The sequence below is a fragment of the Scylla paramamosain genome, chromosome 37 (assembly GCF_035594125.1).
Source record: "Scylla paramamosain isolate STU-SP2022 chromosome 37, ASM3559412v1, whole genome shotgun sequence".
Classification (NCBI taxonomy): Eukaryota; Metazoa; Arthropoda; class Malacostraca; order Decapoda; family Portunidae; genus Scylla; species Scylla paramamosain.
Genome location: NC_087187.1, coordinates 3,457,501 through 3,472,089, shown reverse-complemented (window position 1 = coordinate 3,472,089; position 14,589 = coordinate 3,457,501). Strand labels below are relative to the sequence as shown.

The window sequence follows — 14,589 nt, the reverse complement described above, 5'->3', positions numbered from 1 at the left end:
AATGAGTGTACTTCCTCACAGCAACACACTCCCAACACCACTACCCACCACCACCAGTCACTGCACTCCTACTGTACTACCACTACTGGCATGTCACTACCCCTCCAATACACACAAGCTACCAAGTGCCAAACTGCAGTCATCACAATACATACCTCTTAATACTCCTGTCTCACATGGCCACCTATCAAACACACACACACACACACACACACACACAAGGGGACAAAGAAAACAGTGAGTATAAACTTGCATAATATATTAAACATATCTATTTACACTTCATATCTGTATTTAGAAAATGTACTGAAATGTCATAATGGAGACTATAAAACTAAGTGGGAGTGAATTTTGTATATAGCAAGTACCTACACAGCTATAGACAAAATTTTCCCTAATATTAGATCCTCGGTGCATGTCAACAAACTTAATTGTACCAATGTTTCTCAGCCACCAGACTCCTGATCTTGACTCACACCAGCAGGATGCACCAACACCCACACAGGCAAACACACACACACACACACACACACACACACACACACACACACACACACACACACACACACACACACACACACACTCAAGATGGTTAATGTGTTGTGGTGAGCCTGGGTGCACCTACGCTATATGACACTTAAATACAAACAGGTCCGGCATTCCCCACCACCCTACTTCTTGTCAAAAGGCTTTCAACACAACAGCTTCAAAGGAAACACACTTGGCATTTCAGAGTCAGGCACATCACACATTAGAAATCTCTTGATACAAATGTCTGAAGGAAAACAAACATGAGAAATACTTCTGTTAACAAAAAACATAACCATACAATGTATATGACTAGAAAACCTTATGGAGGGTGACAGGACAGTGTGTGTATGTGTCTATAGAGCACTTGGGCAAGCCAGCATCAGACAAGGAAGCCATTGCAAGATTCCAACAAGGCAAAAAGTAACCTACCTATATTATTAGAAAATGAGAGTAGTTCAAACAGACAAAACACTTCGGTGGAAACAATATCATACTTGTATATACTTTTACAACCAAAGTACCACCACCACCACATCTCTTCATAATTCTTGGTGCAGGAATTCTGAGGCAGTGGAAGTGATGTGTAAAGGTACAGTAAACACAAGAGCAGGGATAATACTGGCCTTCCTAGTAATCACACACACACACACACACACACACACACACACACATATCCAAGCAGTGGCCATGAGCTGCTTCACCACAAACACACATGCTGAACAACTTGCCAGCATCACCTCAAGCTTCAGTGCAACAGCTTGACTCTAAGGGAAGGGCGGCAAGCTGACTTCCTCCAGGCAGTGTGGGAGAACATCCTGAACTTGAACATTTGGCATGATACTTGAGACACTACTGAGAACTCTAACCTGGTATAAGCCTGAGTGATAAGAATGCAAAACTGTGTGTGTCAGTTTTTTGTTTCTACTGGAGGATAATCAGTTTTCTCTCCTGTCAAAATAGTTCACCAGTTTTCAATTTTTCATGCATTTCTTATAGCAAGTTAGAGTTTTCCCAGTAATACACACTGATCAAATCCCAATGATGCTGAGGAAGAACTGAAAAGCTAAGAGGGACATTCTTCAGCTTCACATGCTAAATTGCCCCAAACATTGGCATCCCACATCCTTAAGGGAGGGACAAAGAACACTAGTAATAAATAGAAGCTAATAATGATATGAAAACCACGAGACAGTGTCAATGCCCCGTGCAGTGTAAAGACAATTGCAGCAGACTGACGTGGAAAACTGTTATGTGGCAGCCCAGCACACCTGAGCGGCCTCTTCCCTGATGTGGATAAGGGACATCCACCAGTGAGACCACTTGGGTAACTATTATAAAAGATACTGCTCTACATAATGCTAGTTTTGATGAGATTGCTGCTATGCCCAGGAAGCTCGTGTCTCTCTCTCTCTCTCTCTCTCTCTCTCTCTCTCTCTCTCTCTCTCTCTCTCTCTCTCTCTCTCTCTCTCTCTCTCTCTCTCTCTCTCTCTCTCTCCCCCCCTCTCTCTTGGAAGAAGGAAGCATTGTAATAAAGATGCAATGAAGTTCCTTGTTTTACTCTGTCTTCCAAACCCACACACACACACGTGTGTGTGTGTGTGTGTGTGTGTGTGTGTGTGTGTGTGTGTGTGTGTGCTTTCTCTCCCTACTATAGCAACCAATGTCACATCACCTCCAGTCACTCCCTCCCTGCACATCATCCACACAAACACTTAGCACCTCAGGTCCTCACACGCCCCTCACCACACACCACACCGGCCAATGAGAGCACAGACACACACCACACGTCACCACCAGCAGCAATGGCAGTGACCAGTGTTCTCAAGCCACACTAATCACCAGGGCAATGGCAGTAGTACCTGAACCATCACCAGGTCACCATAAGTCACCTGAGGGCCGGCAGGGGTTAGGGCCACACCCACACGTGTCATTGTGATGGAGGGATGGTGAGGGCACCCTGGCCTTTCCCCAAGTTAGGCTTTGATCCAAACCACGACATCTTCCACTCCAGAGTCTCCCGCAGTAGTCGCTCCTCCTCGGGATTCATGTGGAGCAGCGTGGCAACGGCTCGAGTCAAGTGCACAGCCTTTGGTAGAGGAGGGGAGAGGTGGTGGTGAGAGCTTGTCAGTGTATGTGGAAGAGTGGAAAGCTGTGATGGTGGTGGAGGGAAAAGTGGTGATTAAGAGCTTGTCAGTGTGTGTGGAAGAGTGGAGAGCTGTGATGGTGGTGGAGGGAAAAAGTGGTGGTTAGTGATCATCAGTCTATGTGGAAGAGTGATAAGTGGAGGAGAAAGGTGATAGTGGTTAGTGCTTGTCAGTGTGTGTGGAAGAGAAATGGTGAGGTACAGTAACTAGTAAATAGAGAGTGATGGTAAGATAAAGTAACATCCCCTCTCTCTCTCTCTACTCACCTCATACTCCCGCGACGTGAGGTACTTAATAATGACGTGCTTCAAGTAGGTTAGGTTGATGCTACAGTAGTTGTCATTCCCATTGGTGCCAGTGGTGGGGCCTGAGGGAGGGAGAGAAAGCAATAAGGGCAGTTTTATTTACTACAGGAGCATTCAAAGTTGTTTATATTATCTGTTGTGTTTTTACGGTATGTGTTTTACTTTTTTTGTTGTGTTTTTTTACTTTTTTTTATTTTTTTATTTTTGCATCTAGGGTTTGGTGGCTTTGCTGGTTCATGCTGTGGTTGTGGAGTTCAAGAATGAGTATTTAGGTGAGAGGAGAAAGTTTGGGTAGATGTGAGGAAGAGGGGGAATAAGAACAAGAACAACAAGAACAAGAACAAAAGAAGAACAACAGCAAAAAGAAGAAACAAGAAAAAAATACTCAAAATCAAGATCACAAAAACATATTCAAAATACACACACACACACACACACACACACACACACACACACACACACCATTGCCAGCTGCCATCCTTGTCTCCCACTGCTGCTGCTGCTGTTGTGTCTCAGGCTGGTATGATGCAGAGGTGTCAATTATTGCGGCTGAGGACGAGGCTGTTGGCAGCGGCGGTGCTGGGGCCTGAGGTGGCGGTGGTGGTGGTGCTGCCGAGTCACTAGTGTCTGGGGTGAGGCGGAGTTCTCTCTGCAGCGTCTTCTTCATGTCTGCCAGCCTCTGCCTTTGTATCTTCAGGTTCTGTGGGGGTCATAAGGGAGGTTTAATGCTTATACTACTGTGTCTTGTTATGAGATTATGGTTATATATTGTTTGGATGGGCATAAAAAAAAAACATAGATTATGAGACCTGCTAGCCTCTATCCTTGTATCTTGGGGTTCTATGTGTGTCATATTTATTTATTCCACAGCCACCTCCAATCTATAAACTGGGTAAAAATGACAAAATCTATTCTTTTCAATCCCTTTCTTTCTTGTAGATGCTTATAAAGATTTAATGCATTACTTCTGGTACCATTAATTGTTTCTATCACAGTGAAATGGTTGAAATGTTCTACCTATAAGAAATAGTCATTCTTATCATCTACTATCATGTATTAGGTCGTGCATCAGTAAGAGTGTAGATCTTTACCTGTTTACTTTCGGTCAGTTCCTCCTCTAGACCCTTCACGTTCTCCCTTAGCGTCCTCACCACCTCAGACTCCTCAATCTTGTTCACCAGGTCAGCCTCTGATGTGTCCAGCTGCTTCTGGAGACCCTGAGACTCCCTGGTCACCTCCTCCAGCCTCGCCTCCAGCTCTGCCATCCTCTCTGCGCCCTCCTTCCGTTCCTTTTCCCTCTCCACATCGCTCTTCTCCAGAGTCTCCACCCGCTCAGCATACTCATCAAGGTTTCTGGACAGCCTCTCCTTCTCTCCAGACACGACTGCCAGCCGCGCCTCCACCTCAGCTCGGCTCTTCTCCGCGGCTTCCGTTGCACCCCTCTCCCTGGCTAAGGAATCCTGGAGCCGCTTCTTCTCCACCTGTGCCTTCTGCAGCTCCTCACAAGTGGTGGTCAGGCTGGTCTCTGTCTCAGCCACCTTTCCCTCTAGTTCAGTGACAGTGATTTCCAAAGTGGCAATGGTCTCGATCTTTGCCTGAAGAACAGCAGTGCAGGAGCGACACTTCTCCTCCTCGGCACTCTGTAGGAAGACACTGGGTGAGGCACTTAACTGAGGGAACTGAATAGAAGTTATGACACCACAGCAATATTGTGGAAGAAAAAGCATTGGGTACAGCAATGAATTATTGAGGGAACTTTATAGAAGTTATAGCATCACATCAGCAATGTCATAGGCACTGGGTGAGGATTGATAAAGAAGTACTGGATGAAATAGTGACTGGGGAGACTAGGTGAGGTATAAGATAGGGGCAGTGCAAGGAGAAAGATCTATCAGGTTAAGTTGGTAACTGGCATGTGGAGTAAAAAGAAGTGAGGCAAGACAGAAAGCTTCAAGAGATAATCATGGGCTAGAAGAAGCTTGCAGGAAGGGAATAAGAGAAATGGAAACCCTGGGTGAGGCTTAGAGTAAAAAAAAATGAGAACCACTAAAGTACCTAAGGGAAATGAAAACTAAGAACATGTAATAGTGGAATTCTAAGTAAAGCTCGATGAAAGAAGATGGGAGACACTGAGAGGCTGAGAAGCTTGAGGAGAGAAGAAAGATAATAAGGGACCAGTTGAACTATGAAGCACAAGAAGCACAAAACAAGACCCACTGAAGCACCTACAGGAGATAAAAACCAAAAACACTAAAACAAAACCATCACCACCACCACCACCAGCAACACACACTCACCAGCCGCCCCACCAGCTCCTCCTCCCGGGCCTCCTTCTGCCCCAGCTGCCACCTGAGGGTCTCCACGTCCTCCTCCAGCCGCTCCACCTCCCCCACCAGCTTGCGCTCTGCCTCTGCCTTGGCCTCCTGCAGCCCCTTCACCTCCGCCTTCAGGGAGTGGATGGTGGAGGTGAGTGTGGTAATTCTCTCCTCTGCCGCTTGCAGGTCAGTCTGCATGAGAGAGAGAGAGAGAGAGAGAGAGAGAGAGAGAGAGAGAGAGAGAGAGAATATTTAGAATTGAAATATTAAAGATTAAACGAATATAAAAGTAACTTGATGCTAACATATAGATAGATTAATTAACAGATAATTAGACAGGTATGCAAAAAACAAACAATAGTAAGAATAATTGAAAAAATAAGGTGATAAGATGAACATAATAAAAATAATTACCTACACACACACACACACACACACACACACACACACACACACACACACACACACAGTCACCATTACACCATCACATCACAATTAATCACTACCACAGCATGCACCACAATCACCATCACCACTACTTATTCCCAAACCATACAGCACCACTATCACCACTACACACACATACACCATCACCAGTCATCACCACCCATACATACCCAGCCACTCATCACCACCACATCACCACATACCTGATCCTCTGCAATTTTGGCATTAAGGTGGTGAATCTGATCCTCTAGGCTAGTGATCTTGGTGCTCCAGGAAGCCTTGATGTTGTTGAGTTGCTGCCTTGCCTCCTCCAGACTGTGTTCCACCCCTTCCCTCTGTTGGCGGTGAAAGAATTGGGTTATGGTGCTAAATTAGTGAGGTTAGGCTAGGTTAAGTTAAGTTGGGTTTGGCTGACTCTATTATGGATTAAGAAGAATAAGAAAAGGAAGAATCAATGAAGTTATGTTCTGCCAAACTGACTAAGGACTAAGGTAGAGGAGAACAAGAACAAGAAGAACAAAAATAAGAACAAGAATAAGAACAAGAATTGATGAAGTTACAAAGAGTTGGCAAGGTTGACAGAATCCCAAATAGGCAATAACAAACACAGACAGAAAAATAACAATATAAAAAAACAAAAACCAAGGAACAAATGGCGTAAAATAACAACACCACACAGCATCACCTCCTTCGTGACACAAGAACACAACACCATTTAACAGAACGCCTCACAGCATCACCTCTTTAATAACAAGAACACAACACCACTTATCAGAACATTTCATGGCATCACCTCTTTAATGAGTGCCTGGATGCGGTCTGTCTCTTGAAGGCCAGACTGGGAGTGCCGCTGTTCTAGGGTTGCCACACGGCCTTCTAAGTGTCGCACCTCCTCCTCCTTTGACTCCTCTACCGCTCGGCACCTGTCCAAGGGAGGCAATGGGGGTGATGGTGATGGGAGAGAGGCAGGGCTTGTGAGGGATTTTCGACTAATCTAATCTGTATTTATTTACCTTGTTTATCTATTTACTAAATTCAAATTCTTATCCACTTATTTTGTTATTATCCAGCATCCAATATGGCCACCAACACTCTTAAATCCTACACCATTACACTATCCACCGCAGCTTACAGTACTGAATCATACATCACCAATCAACGCCACATAACACCTCAAGATATCCCTCTACACCACAACATCCATCACCACATGCATATCACCACTCTAAACACCACACAACACCTGAAAAACCCCTCAACACCACATCACACACTGCACCAATCAACACTCACACAACACACCCTAAAATAAACAAAATAAATAAAATCAGTAAACAAATGAACAAATAAATAAAACAAACTACACACACACACACAAACACCTTAAGAAAATCCATCAATACCCGCAAATGTACATCACACACCACCAGCACCACCACCATCACACCCAACCATACCTTGCCTCAGCTGCCCTTAGCTTCTGTCCGAGTCCCGCCACTTGCGTCTCCAGCTCTGTTTTCTCCTCGCTGAGTGTCCCGACCCTCTCCTCTAAGCCAGGGGAGCCTCCCCAGCCTGGTCTCCATAGCTGCTAGTGCCTCTGTCTTCTGTGTCAGCTCCTCTCTTAATTGGTCAAGCTCACTGTTTGCGTTGAGCAGCTGTTGGCATAGTGAGGGATGGACTGAGTAAAAGGTAGGAATAAATGTGAGGGTTGACAAGGGAAAGGAATGATAGGTGGAGGGTTAAAAGAGGGAGTGAGGGGTGGAATTGACTGAAGGAAGGAGAATGGGAGTGAGATAAAAAGTTGATAGGGAATGAGAAGTTGAAAGTTGACAGAGAGAAGTAAGGACAAATGGACAGATAGAAAGAGGGAAGGGAAGGACAAAGGGATAATGGGAAGAAATGAGAGAGAGAGAGAGAGAGAGAGAGAGAGAGAGAGAGAGAGAGAGAGAGAGAGAGAGAGAGAGAGAGAGAGAGAAGGAGAGAGAGAGAGAGAGAGAGAGAGAGAGAGAGAGAGAGAGAGAGAGAGAGAGAGAGAGAAGAGAGAGAGAGAGAGAGAGAGAGAGAGAGATGATATAGGAAATGAAAGACTAAAGGAAAAGGTGAGGACAAACAGGAGAAAGAAGGAAAGTGACAACAGAAAGAGGAAAACTGGGAAGGAGAGGGAAAGAAAGACAGAAGAAAAGAGAGGACAAAGATGAAAAAAGAGAAAACAAAAAAAAACAGGGAACATTATGTCACAAAAAACACCCCGCTCCCCCCCCCCAAAAAAAATAAAAAATAAACCTTTTCATAACTACACTAACGAAAAAAAAAAAGTTCTCAAGACAAGATGGGCGGAAACAGCTGTAAGAAATATCTCCCATTTACTCACCATATGCTTCACCTTGGCCCCTTCCTGAGCATTGAGCCCCTCCAGCTGGTCATAAATGTCCTGCATCTCACACACCTTCGCCTCCAAACCTGCAACACACGGCATCGCAACACACCTGTCATTCTGTGCAGGGTGTGGAGTCTGAATATGTGTGTGTCTGTGTGAGTGTGTGTTGAAATCAGTGCATGTATGTGTGTGTGGTCTGGTGAGTGCAAAAAATCAATGAGTGTGTCTGTGTGTGTGTGTACAAAAATCATTGTTAAAAGTATATAGTGTGTAATGTACAAATCGAAACACCGATAATGCTAGTAATCACAGAGATAAGTAAAGGGAGGGAGGCCAAGTGATGCAGGCACACAGCGACAACACATCAGCTCTGGGGCACAAGAAGAGAGATTATACTAACTTTGGGAATATAGAGAAGGATTATACCAGCTCTAGGCATAAAAACAGACCCTTACACTAGCTTTGGTTATAAAAATAGAAAGATTATACCACACCTGGCCATAAAAATAGAGATTATACAAGCTTTGGGATATAAAAATAGATTATTCTAGTCTTTGGGATAAAAACAGATTATAGAGATTATTCCAGGTTTTGGGCATAAAAATAGAGATTATACCAGCTTTGGGGATAAATAATAGATTATACTAACTCTGCCATAAAAAAAATCCTAACAGCTTGTTATGAAATTGAGAAGTTCACCAACTTAATATATAAAAATAAAAAAAAAAACAGGAAGAATTACGACAGATCTGGGCATGAAAAAAAATTATACCAACTTAGAGAATAAAAATAATTTACACCCACCTTTGGGTATGAGAGGAGACATAATACCACCACTGAGCATGGGCATAAAGGGAGTTGCACCAGCTTAGGGTATGACAAAGGGGAGGATTGCATTAAGAGGAACAATGGTAACTCTGGGAGGAAAAAGTGACAGAAAGGAGAGAAGGAGGGATAGAGGGAGAGAGAGAGAGACAGAGGAAAGAAGACAATCTTGCTAAACTATCCTTAGAATCGTAAAAAAAATTGTGAAAACCCTACTAATGCCGACTGAGAGGACAAAGGAAGCTGAAATTTTAAGAGAGGAAAAAAAGTGACAGAAAGGAGAGAAGGAGGGATAGAAGGAAATAGAAACAAAAGAAATGAGACAGTCTTGCTAAAATATCCCTAGAATCATAAAAACTTGTGAAAACCCTACTAACACCCACTGAGCGGACAACAGATGCTGGAATATTTAAGAGGCAGAGGGAAGAAGTGACAGAAAAGAGAGAAGGAGAGACAGAAGGAAAGAGAGACAAAGGAAAGGAGACAATCTTGCTAAACTATCACTAGAATCATAAAAACTTGTGAAAAATCCTACTAACACCCATTATGAGGACAAAGAATGCTGAAATATTTGAGAACAGGGCTATGAGTGAGAGAAGGGACTGCACCAGCTCTGGGGGTGAGGAGAGGAAGGTGGGGGGATGGGAAGCCAGGGTGCAGGTGCAAGCTAGCAAGAGGGAAGGAGACGCTGGATTTACAAGCAGATGTATAGATGCTGAGGAGGAAGAAAGCTTTAGTTTTCATCTCTACAGCCCTCCACCACCTCCTCCTTCACATGCGTCCTTCCTCAAGTTCCCCAAGGAAGGAAAAAATGTCACGGGCAAAATATATTTCAGCATAGAGGCAATGTACATGATGCAGGAAGTCACCTCAGCTCCTGGCCTACACAAGTACAGGTTCCATGTGCCTTCAAAGTACTAGAAAAAAAAAGTACAGTGAGTGAGAAGTGAACTGTGAGACATTACACAGATACTACCACCACCACCACCACCACCACCACCACTGCCACCACTCAAGAAGGTCAAAAGGAAATAAAAAAGATTCTGAGCATTGTAGAAGGAAAGCATAGTGATGTGATACAGGTAGAGTTTACATGCAGTAGCACAGATCTATGGTGGAGATAAGACTTGAATAATAGTGAGGCCATGAATCTTTCTGACCTAAGTGCAAGTGAATTGTGATAGAAAAAAATAAGTGAAATAAATAAAGTAAATAAATAAATAAATCTAGTCTTAGTAAGCATCACGGCTCAAGAGAAAGGACAGATACAAAGACTGAGTTGATGGTTCTTTTCAGCCAGCAAGTGAGTGCTTAGAGGAGAGGGAAAGTGGCTGTGATTTGACATATATGCACCCACCCACACACACACACACACACACACACACACACACACACACAAACTTACTCACACATTCATTTATATACCTCTCTCTCTCTCTCTCTCTCTCTCTCTCTCTCTCTCTCACGCACACACACGGTTAATCCAACCAAGATCTGTGCTAAAAATACATGTAAACTCTGCTGCTGAAGCCATAATCAGAGAGAGAGAGAGAGAGAGAGAGAGAGAGAGAGAGAGAGAGAGAGAGAGAGAGAGAGAGAGAGAGAGAGAGAGAGAGAGAGAGAGAGAGAGAGAGAGAGAGAGAGAGAGAGAGAGAGAGAGAGAGAGAGAGAGAGAGAGAGAGAGAGAGAGAGAGAGAGAGAGAGAGAGAGAGAGAGAGAAATCAGTCTATCACAGCACAAGAGACACACAAAATCATAGCACCAAGTCCCCAAGTGTTCCCTGGAGTCACCACCAACTCACTCACTCACTCACTCACCAGAGGAGGCAGGGGACCCTTCAAGAGGTGCCGCACTACACTAACACCTCCAGGCACACCACCCACCCACTCAAGCCTGGCCGAGCAGTGAGTGTGTGTATATGTGTGTGTGTGCCAGGAAGACTTACCTTTGACCCTGGCTGAAAACAACAGGGAAGGAGGAACATCAATTGAGGGTGCAGGGAGGGGCAAGGAGGGCACATGACACCATTATCGACTCACCCACACACTGCATGACATGGCACACCCAACATTTAGTTATGATGCAACACCCTTTTCCCTAGCAATGGTTTATAGTCTTGTACATTACTGCCAGTGTTTTTTGTTTTTTTTTGTCTTATTCATTCTAGTAGCCTAAAAAAAAAGCTGCTAATCATCTTAGAGGTCACTGATAATATTTTCTGTTAATTTTATTCATTGTAATAATCTAAAAAAACCTGGTAATAGTTAAACAGGTAATGACAAATACTTTCTTTCAATTTTATTCACTCTAGCAGCCTTAAAACCTAATATTTTCTTTCAATTTTATTCATACTAGTAATCTAAAAACCTGACAATAGTTCAATAGGTAATAACAAATACTTTCTTTCAAGCTTATTAATTCTTGCAGCATTAAAACCTATCTTGATTATTCTATGTGATGGAAACTAAGAGTGTGGTGAGGTGGAGTGTGTTAATGCCATACACGAATCTCTTAACATTCACCTACTGCTAATCTTTTAAAAGGAGGTAGTGAATTATATAGATGTGATGGATGCATATATGTTAGTAATCTCCCTCTAATTATAATCAGAAGTTGTATTTCTTTCATGTTCAGGTGCCTTCTCTCATTCTATCACTATGTATCACTATCTTCATCATCACCCTCATTGTCACCATCATTTCACTGACATCCTTAACATTTCCCATTATGAGGCTGGATGGTTTGCATTTTCCTTTCACGTTCAGTTGCCTCCTCTTCTTCTATCACTACCTATCACTCATCATCATCATCCTCATTATTACCACCATATCATTTTAGCATTCTTGGCATTCCCATTACGAAAGTTGAATAGTTTCATACATTTAGGGCATCTCACTGTTACCTTAGCTTAGAAATGTTAAGAATCTACTATCAAAAAAAATCAGTATAGCCTTATCTTATGCTCAAATGCTATCTCTCATCTCCTCTATTGTCATCAGAGTTATCATGTACTTCCTCAGGCGGCCTCCAAGATTTCTTCACATCACTTATCACACACAATAATGACTGGCTCTTTCTACAGATAACCTGCAAGATAGAGGAACCACATTCTCAAACACTCGTCACAGTCATGACAACTTTCAAAAGCCACAGAGTCGTTTTGTTAAGTTCTCAAGGGTGTTTTTGCACCTTAAAGATTCTGAGGGCTTACCAAACTGTCACTAGATTCATAAAAGCACACCTGACAATCTAAACTCCCACAACAGATAAACTTTAATGTAAATACTATATTCTCAAACACTTTTTTGCTCCCAAGGGCAACTTTTAAATGCAACAGAGGTGATTAATCAGCTTCCCAAGAGTATTTTTTTCCTTAAAGATGTAGATAACTTGTTGAATTGTCTTATAATCAAGAAAACACCCTTGAAAACCTTAAGTCCCACTATGTAAAATAAAAATTCATATTCCCAAACACTTTTAAAAGGCAACAGGTGTTTTTTTCCCTTTCAATGATGCAGAGAACTTTTTGAATTGTCACTAGAATCAATAAACTGCACTTGTACATCTTAATTTTCACTATAGCCCATTAAAAGTCATCAAGATAAGGCGATAAAGTGTTTGAGAGTATGCTTCAATGCATCTTCCATCTGTCGATCTTTGTTCTTGTCTTAAATCCCTCTTTCTCTCTCACACACCCATAGAAAGTAAAGTACAGAGACACACACCACATCAGTACTCGCTGACCACATACTAGTAAAACAAAGTACGCAAGAGAAAAAACAAAGCAAGACAAACAAACAGGCAACACAAGACAATACAGTGAGGGGGAAAAAAAGCACAAACAAATATAAGTGCAGGCAATGAAAAGAGGAAACAAAATAGATACACTGAAAAAACAATAAAAAGACATACTAAACATATATACATACATAAAGGACAAGAAAGAAATAAAGAAAAAAATGATAAAGAAAAAATACACAAAGAAATATATAAACAAATATTAAACATGGAGAAGATATGAAAAAACTCTCTCTCTCTCTCTCTCTCTCTCTCTCTCTCTCTCTCTCTCTCTCTCTCTCTCTCTCTCTCTCTCTCTCTCTCTCTCGCAAACATAAATAAAGAAAAAACACAAAAAGATGACACAAACAAAAACAACAATAAACAAACAACAAATACCAGACACAGAGAAGAAATATGAAAACACACACCCACACACCCACACAGACACACACAGACAAACACACACACAACCACCTACCCTGCGCTTGTTTCAGCTGGGCCGTCACACTCTGCTTGTTGCCGTCTAAAGCCTCCAGTTGGCTCTGCAGCTTCTTCTCCCTCTCCAGTACCTCCTGCAGCTCCTTAGCCATCCCTGCAGCCCTCTCCCGCTCCTCCTCCAGCCTGGCCCTCCACTCCTTCTCCTTGGCATTAAGGCGATCTAGAGCTGAGTCCTGCTGAGCCTCCAGTGCCAGCCGTAACTTGGAAACCTCATGTTCCAGCTCCTGCTCCTGAAGGTGGGGTGTTCATAGGAGTGTTTAGTTTGTTTTCATTTATCTGCTAGTGAGAAAATGTTTGTTTTTCTGTGTTTTTTATGTCATAGGGTCATTTATCGTGTTTTGGTTCATCTGCTGGTGAGGGAATGCACTAGACAAACACAAACACACACACACACACCTTCTCCAGGGAGGGTCTCTCCTGGTCAGTGGTGGTAGCTGTGGGTGAAAGTGGAGGGGTGGCAGACACCAGGCCAGGCAGGGAGACCACAGAGGGCTGCCGGGAGTGTGACGAGGTGGAGGGGGTCGGGGTGACGGAGCCAGGGGTTTGCTGTCTGGACCGCTGCCTGGACCCGGTCAGGGAGGTCGGGGACGAGAGGCGTTTCAGGTCCGCCACGTCCCCAATCTTACTCTTGAGGTTGGAGAACATGGTGGTGGTGGTGGTGGTGGTGGTGGTGATCCAAGGGTTATATCTGTATATGGATGAAGTGGTTAGTGTTTTTCAGCCTCTGACATCTCCCTAATGAGGAAGTCTATCAACCTTGAAGTGTTTTGCTGGTGATAGAATGGCAGGTTATCAACTCAACACATTTTATAGGCACTTGAGCAGAGAGAGAGAGAGAGAGAGAGAGAGAGAGAGAGAGAGAGAGAGAGAGAGAGAGAGAGAGAGAGAGAGAGAGAGAGAGAGAGAAACACTGCCAAGGCTATTCATTCAGTTAATTTAATTGCTAATTTTTTCACTAAATAAGTCACAATTCGGAAAAAAATAAAATGTCATATTTTGCCCAGAAATAAACGGTCGGTGGATGGAAACTACTAAAGGTTATTTCCACAAAACTCATTAAAAACAACACTTGGAAAAGATTGCAGAACATAAAGGAAAAATTAAAGAGAAACCACCAGAACAAGCATGAGACACCCAAGAATAAGCACGCACATTACAACACCCGGCAAGGAACAAACTACAGAATTACAAACAAATCAAAATTCTCAGCAACGTCAACAAGCAGTCTAATCCTGCAATACCTCAACAGACGCCACTATTCAACCACCTTCCCCTCAATTAACACCATTCCACGTCACTCATAATGGCGGAAAAGATACTCAGGTGGTCTAATGTCGCCTCCGAGCTCCGGTAATTGGTATAGGGAA

At 43.1% G+C, this 14,589-nt stretch overlaps 1 protein-coding gene across 1 annotated transcript in view; it reads right to left on the bottom strand.

The window, feature by feature from the left end:
• Positions 1-242: 242 nt before the first annotated feature.
• Positions 243-14,589, bottom strand: part of LOC135091383 (golgin subfamily A member 1-like) — a 14,523-nt gene continuing 176 nt past the window's right edge. Inside the window, 13 exon segments of the mRNA XM_063988986.1 lie at positions 243-2,617; positions 2,942-3,042; positions 3,443-3,680; positions 4,072-4,620; positions 5,278-5,487; positions 5,946-6,077; positions 6,536-6,665; positions 7,200-7,206; positions 7,208-7,397; positions 8,114-8,202; positions 10,890-10,901; positions 13,203-13,452; positions 13,619-13,910. Coding sequence (XP_063845056.1) covers positions 2,459-2,617; positions 2,942-3,042; positions 3,443-3,680; positions 4,072-4,620; positions 5,278-5,487; positions 5,946-6,077; positions 6,536-6,665; positions 7,200-7,206; positions 7,208-7,397; positions 8,114-8,202; positions 10,890-10,901; positions 13,203-13,452; positions 13,619-13,867 — 2,316 coding nt within the window. The 5' untranslated portion in view covers positions 13,868-13,910 and the 3' untranslated portion in view covers positions 243-2,458.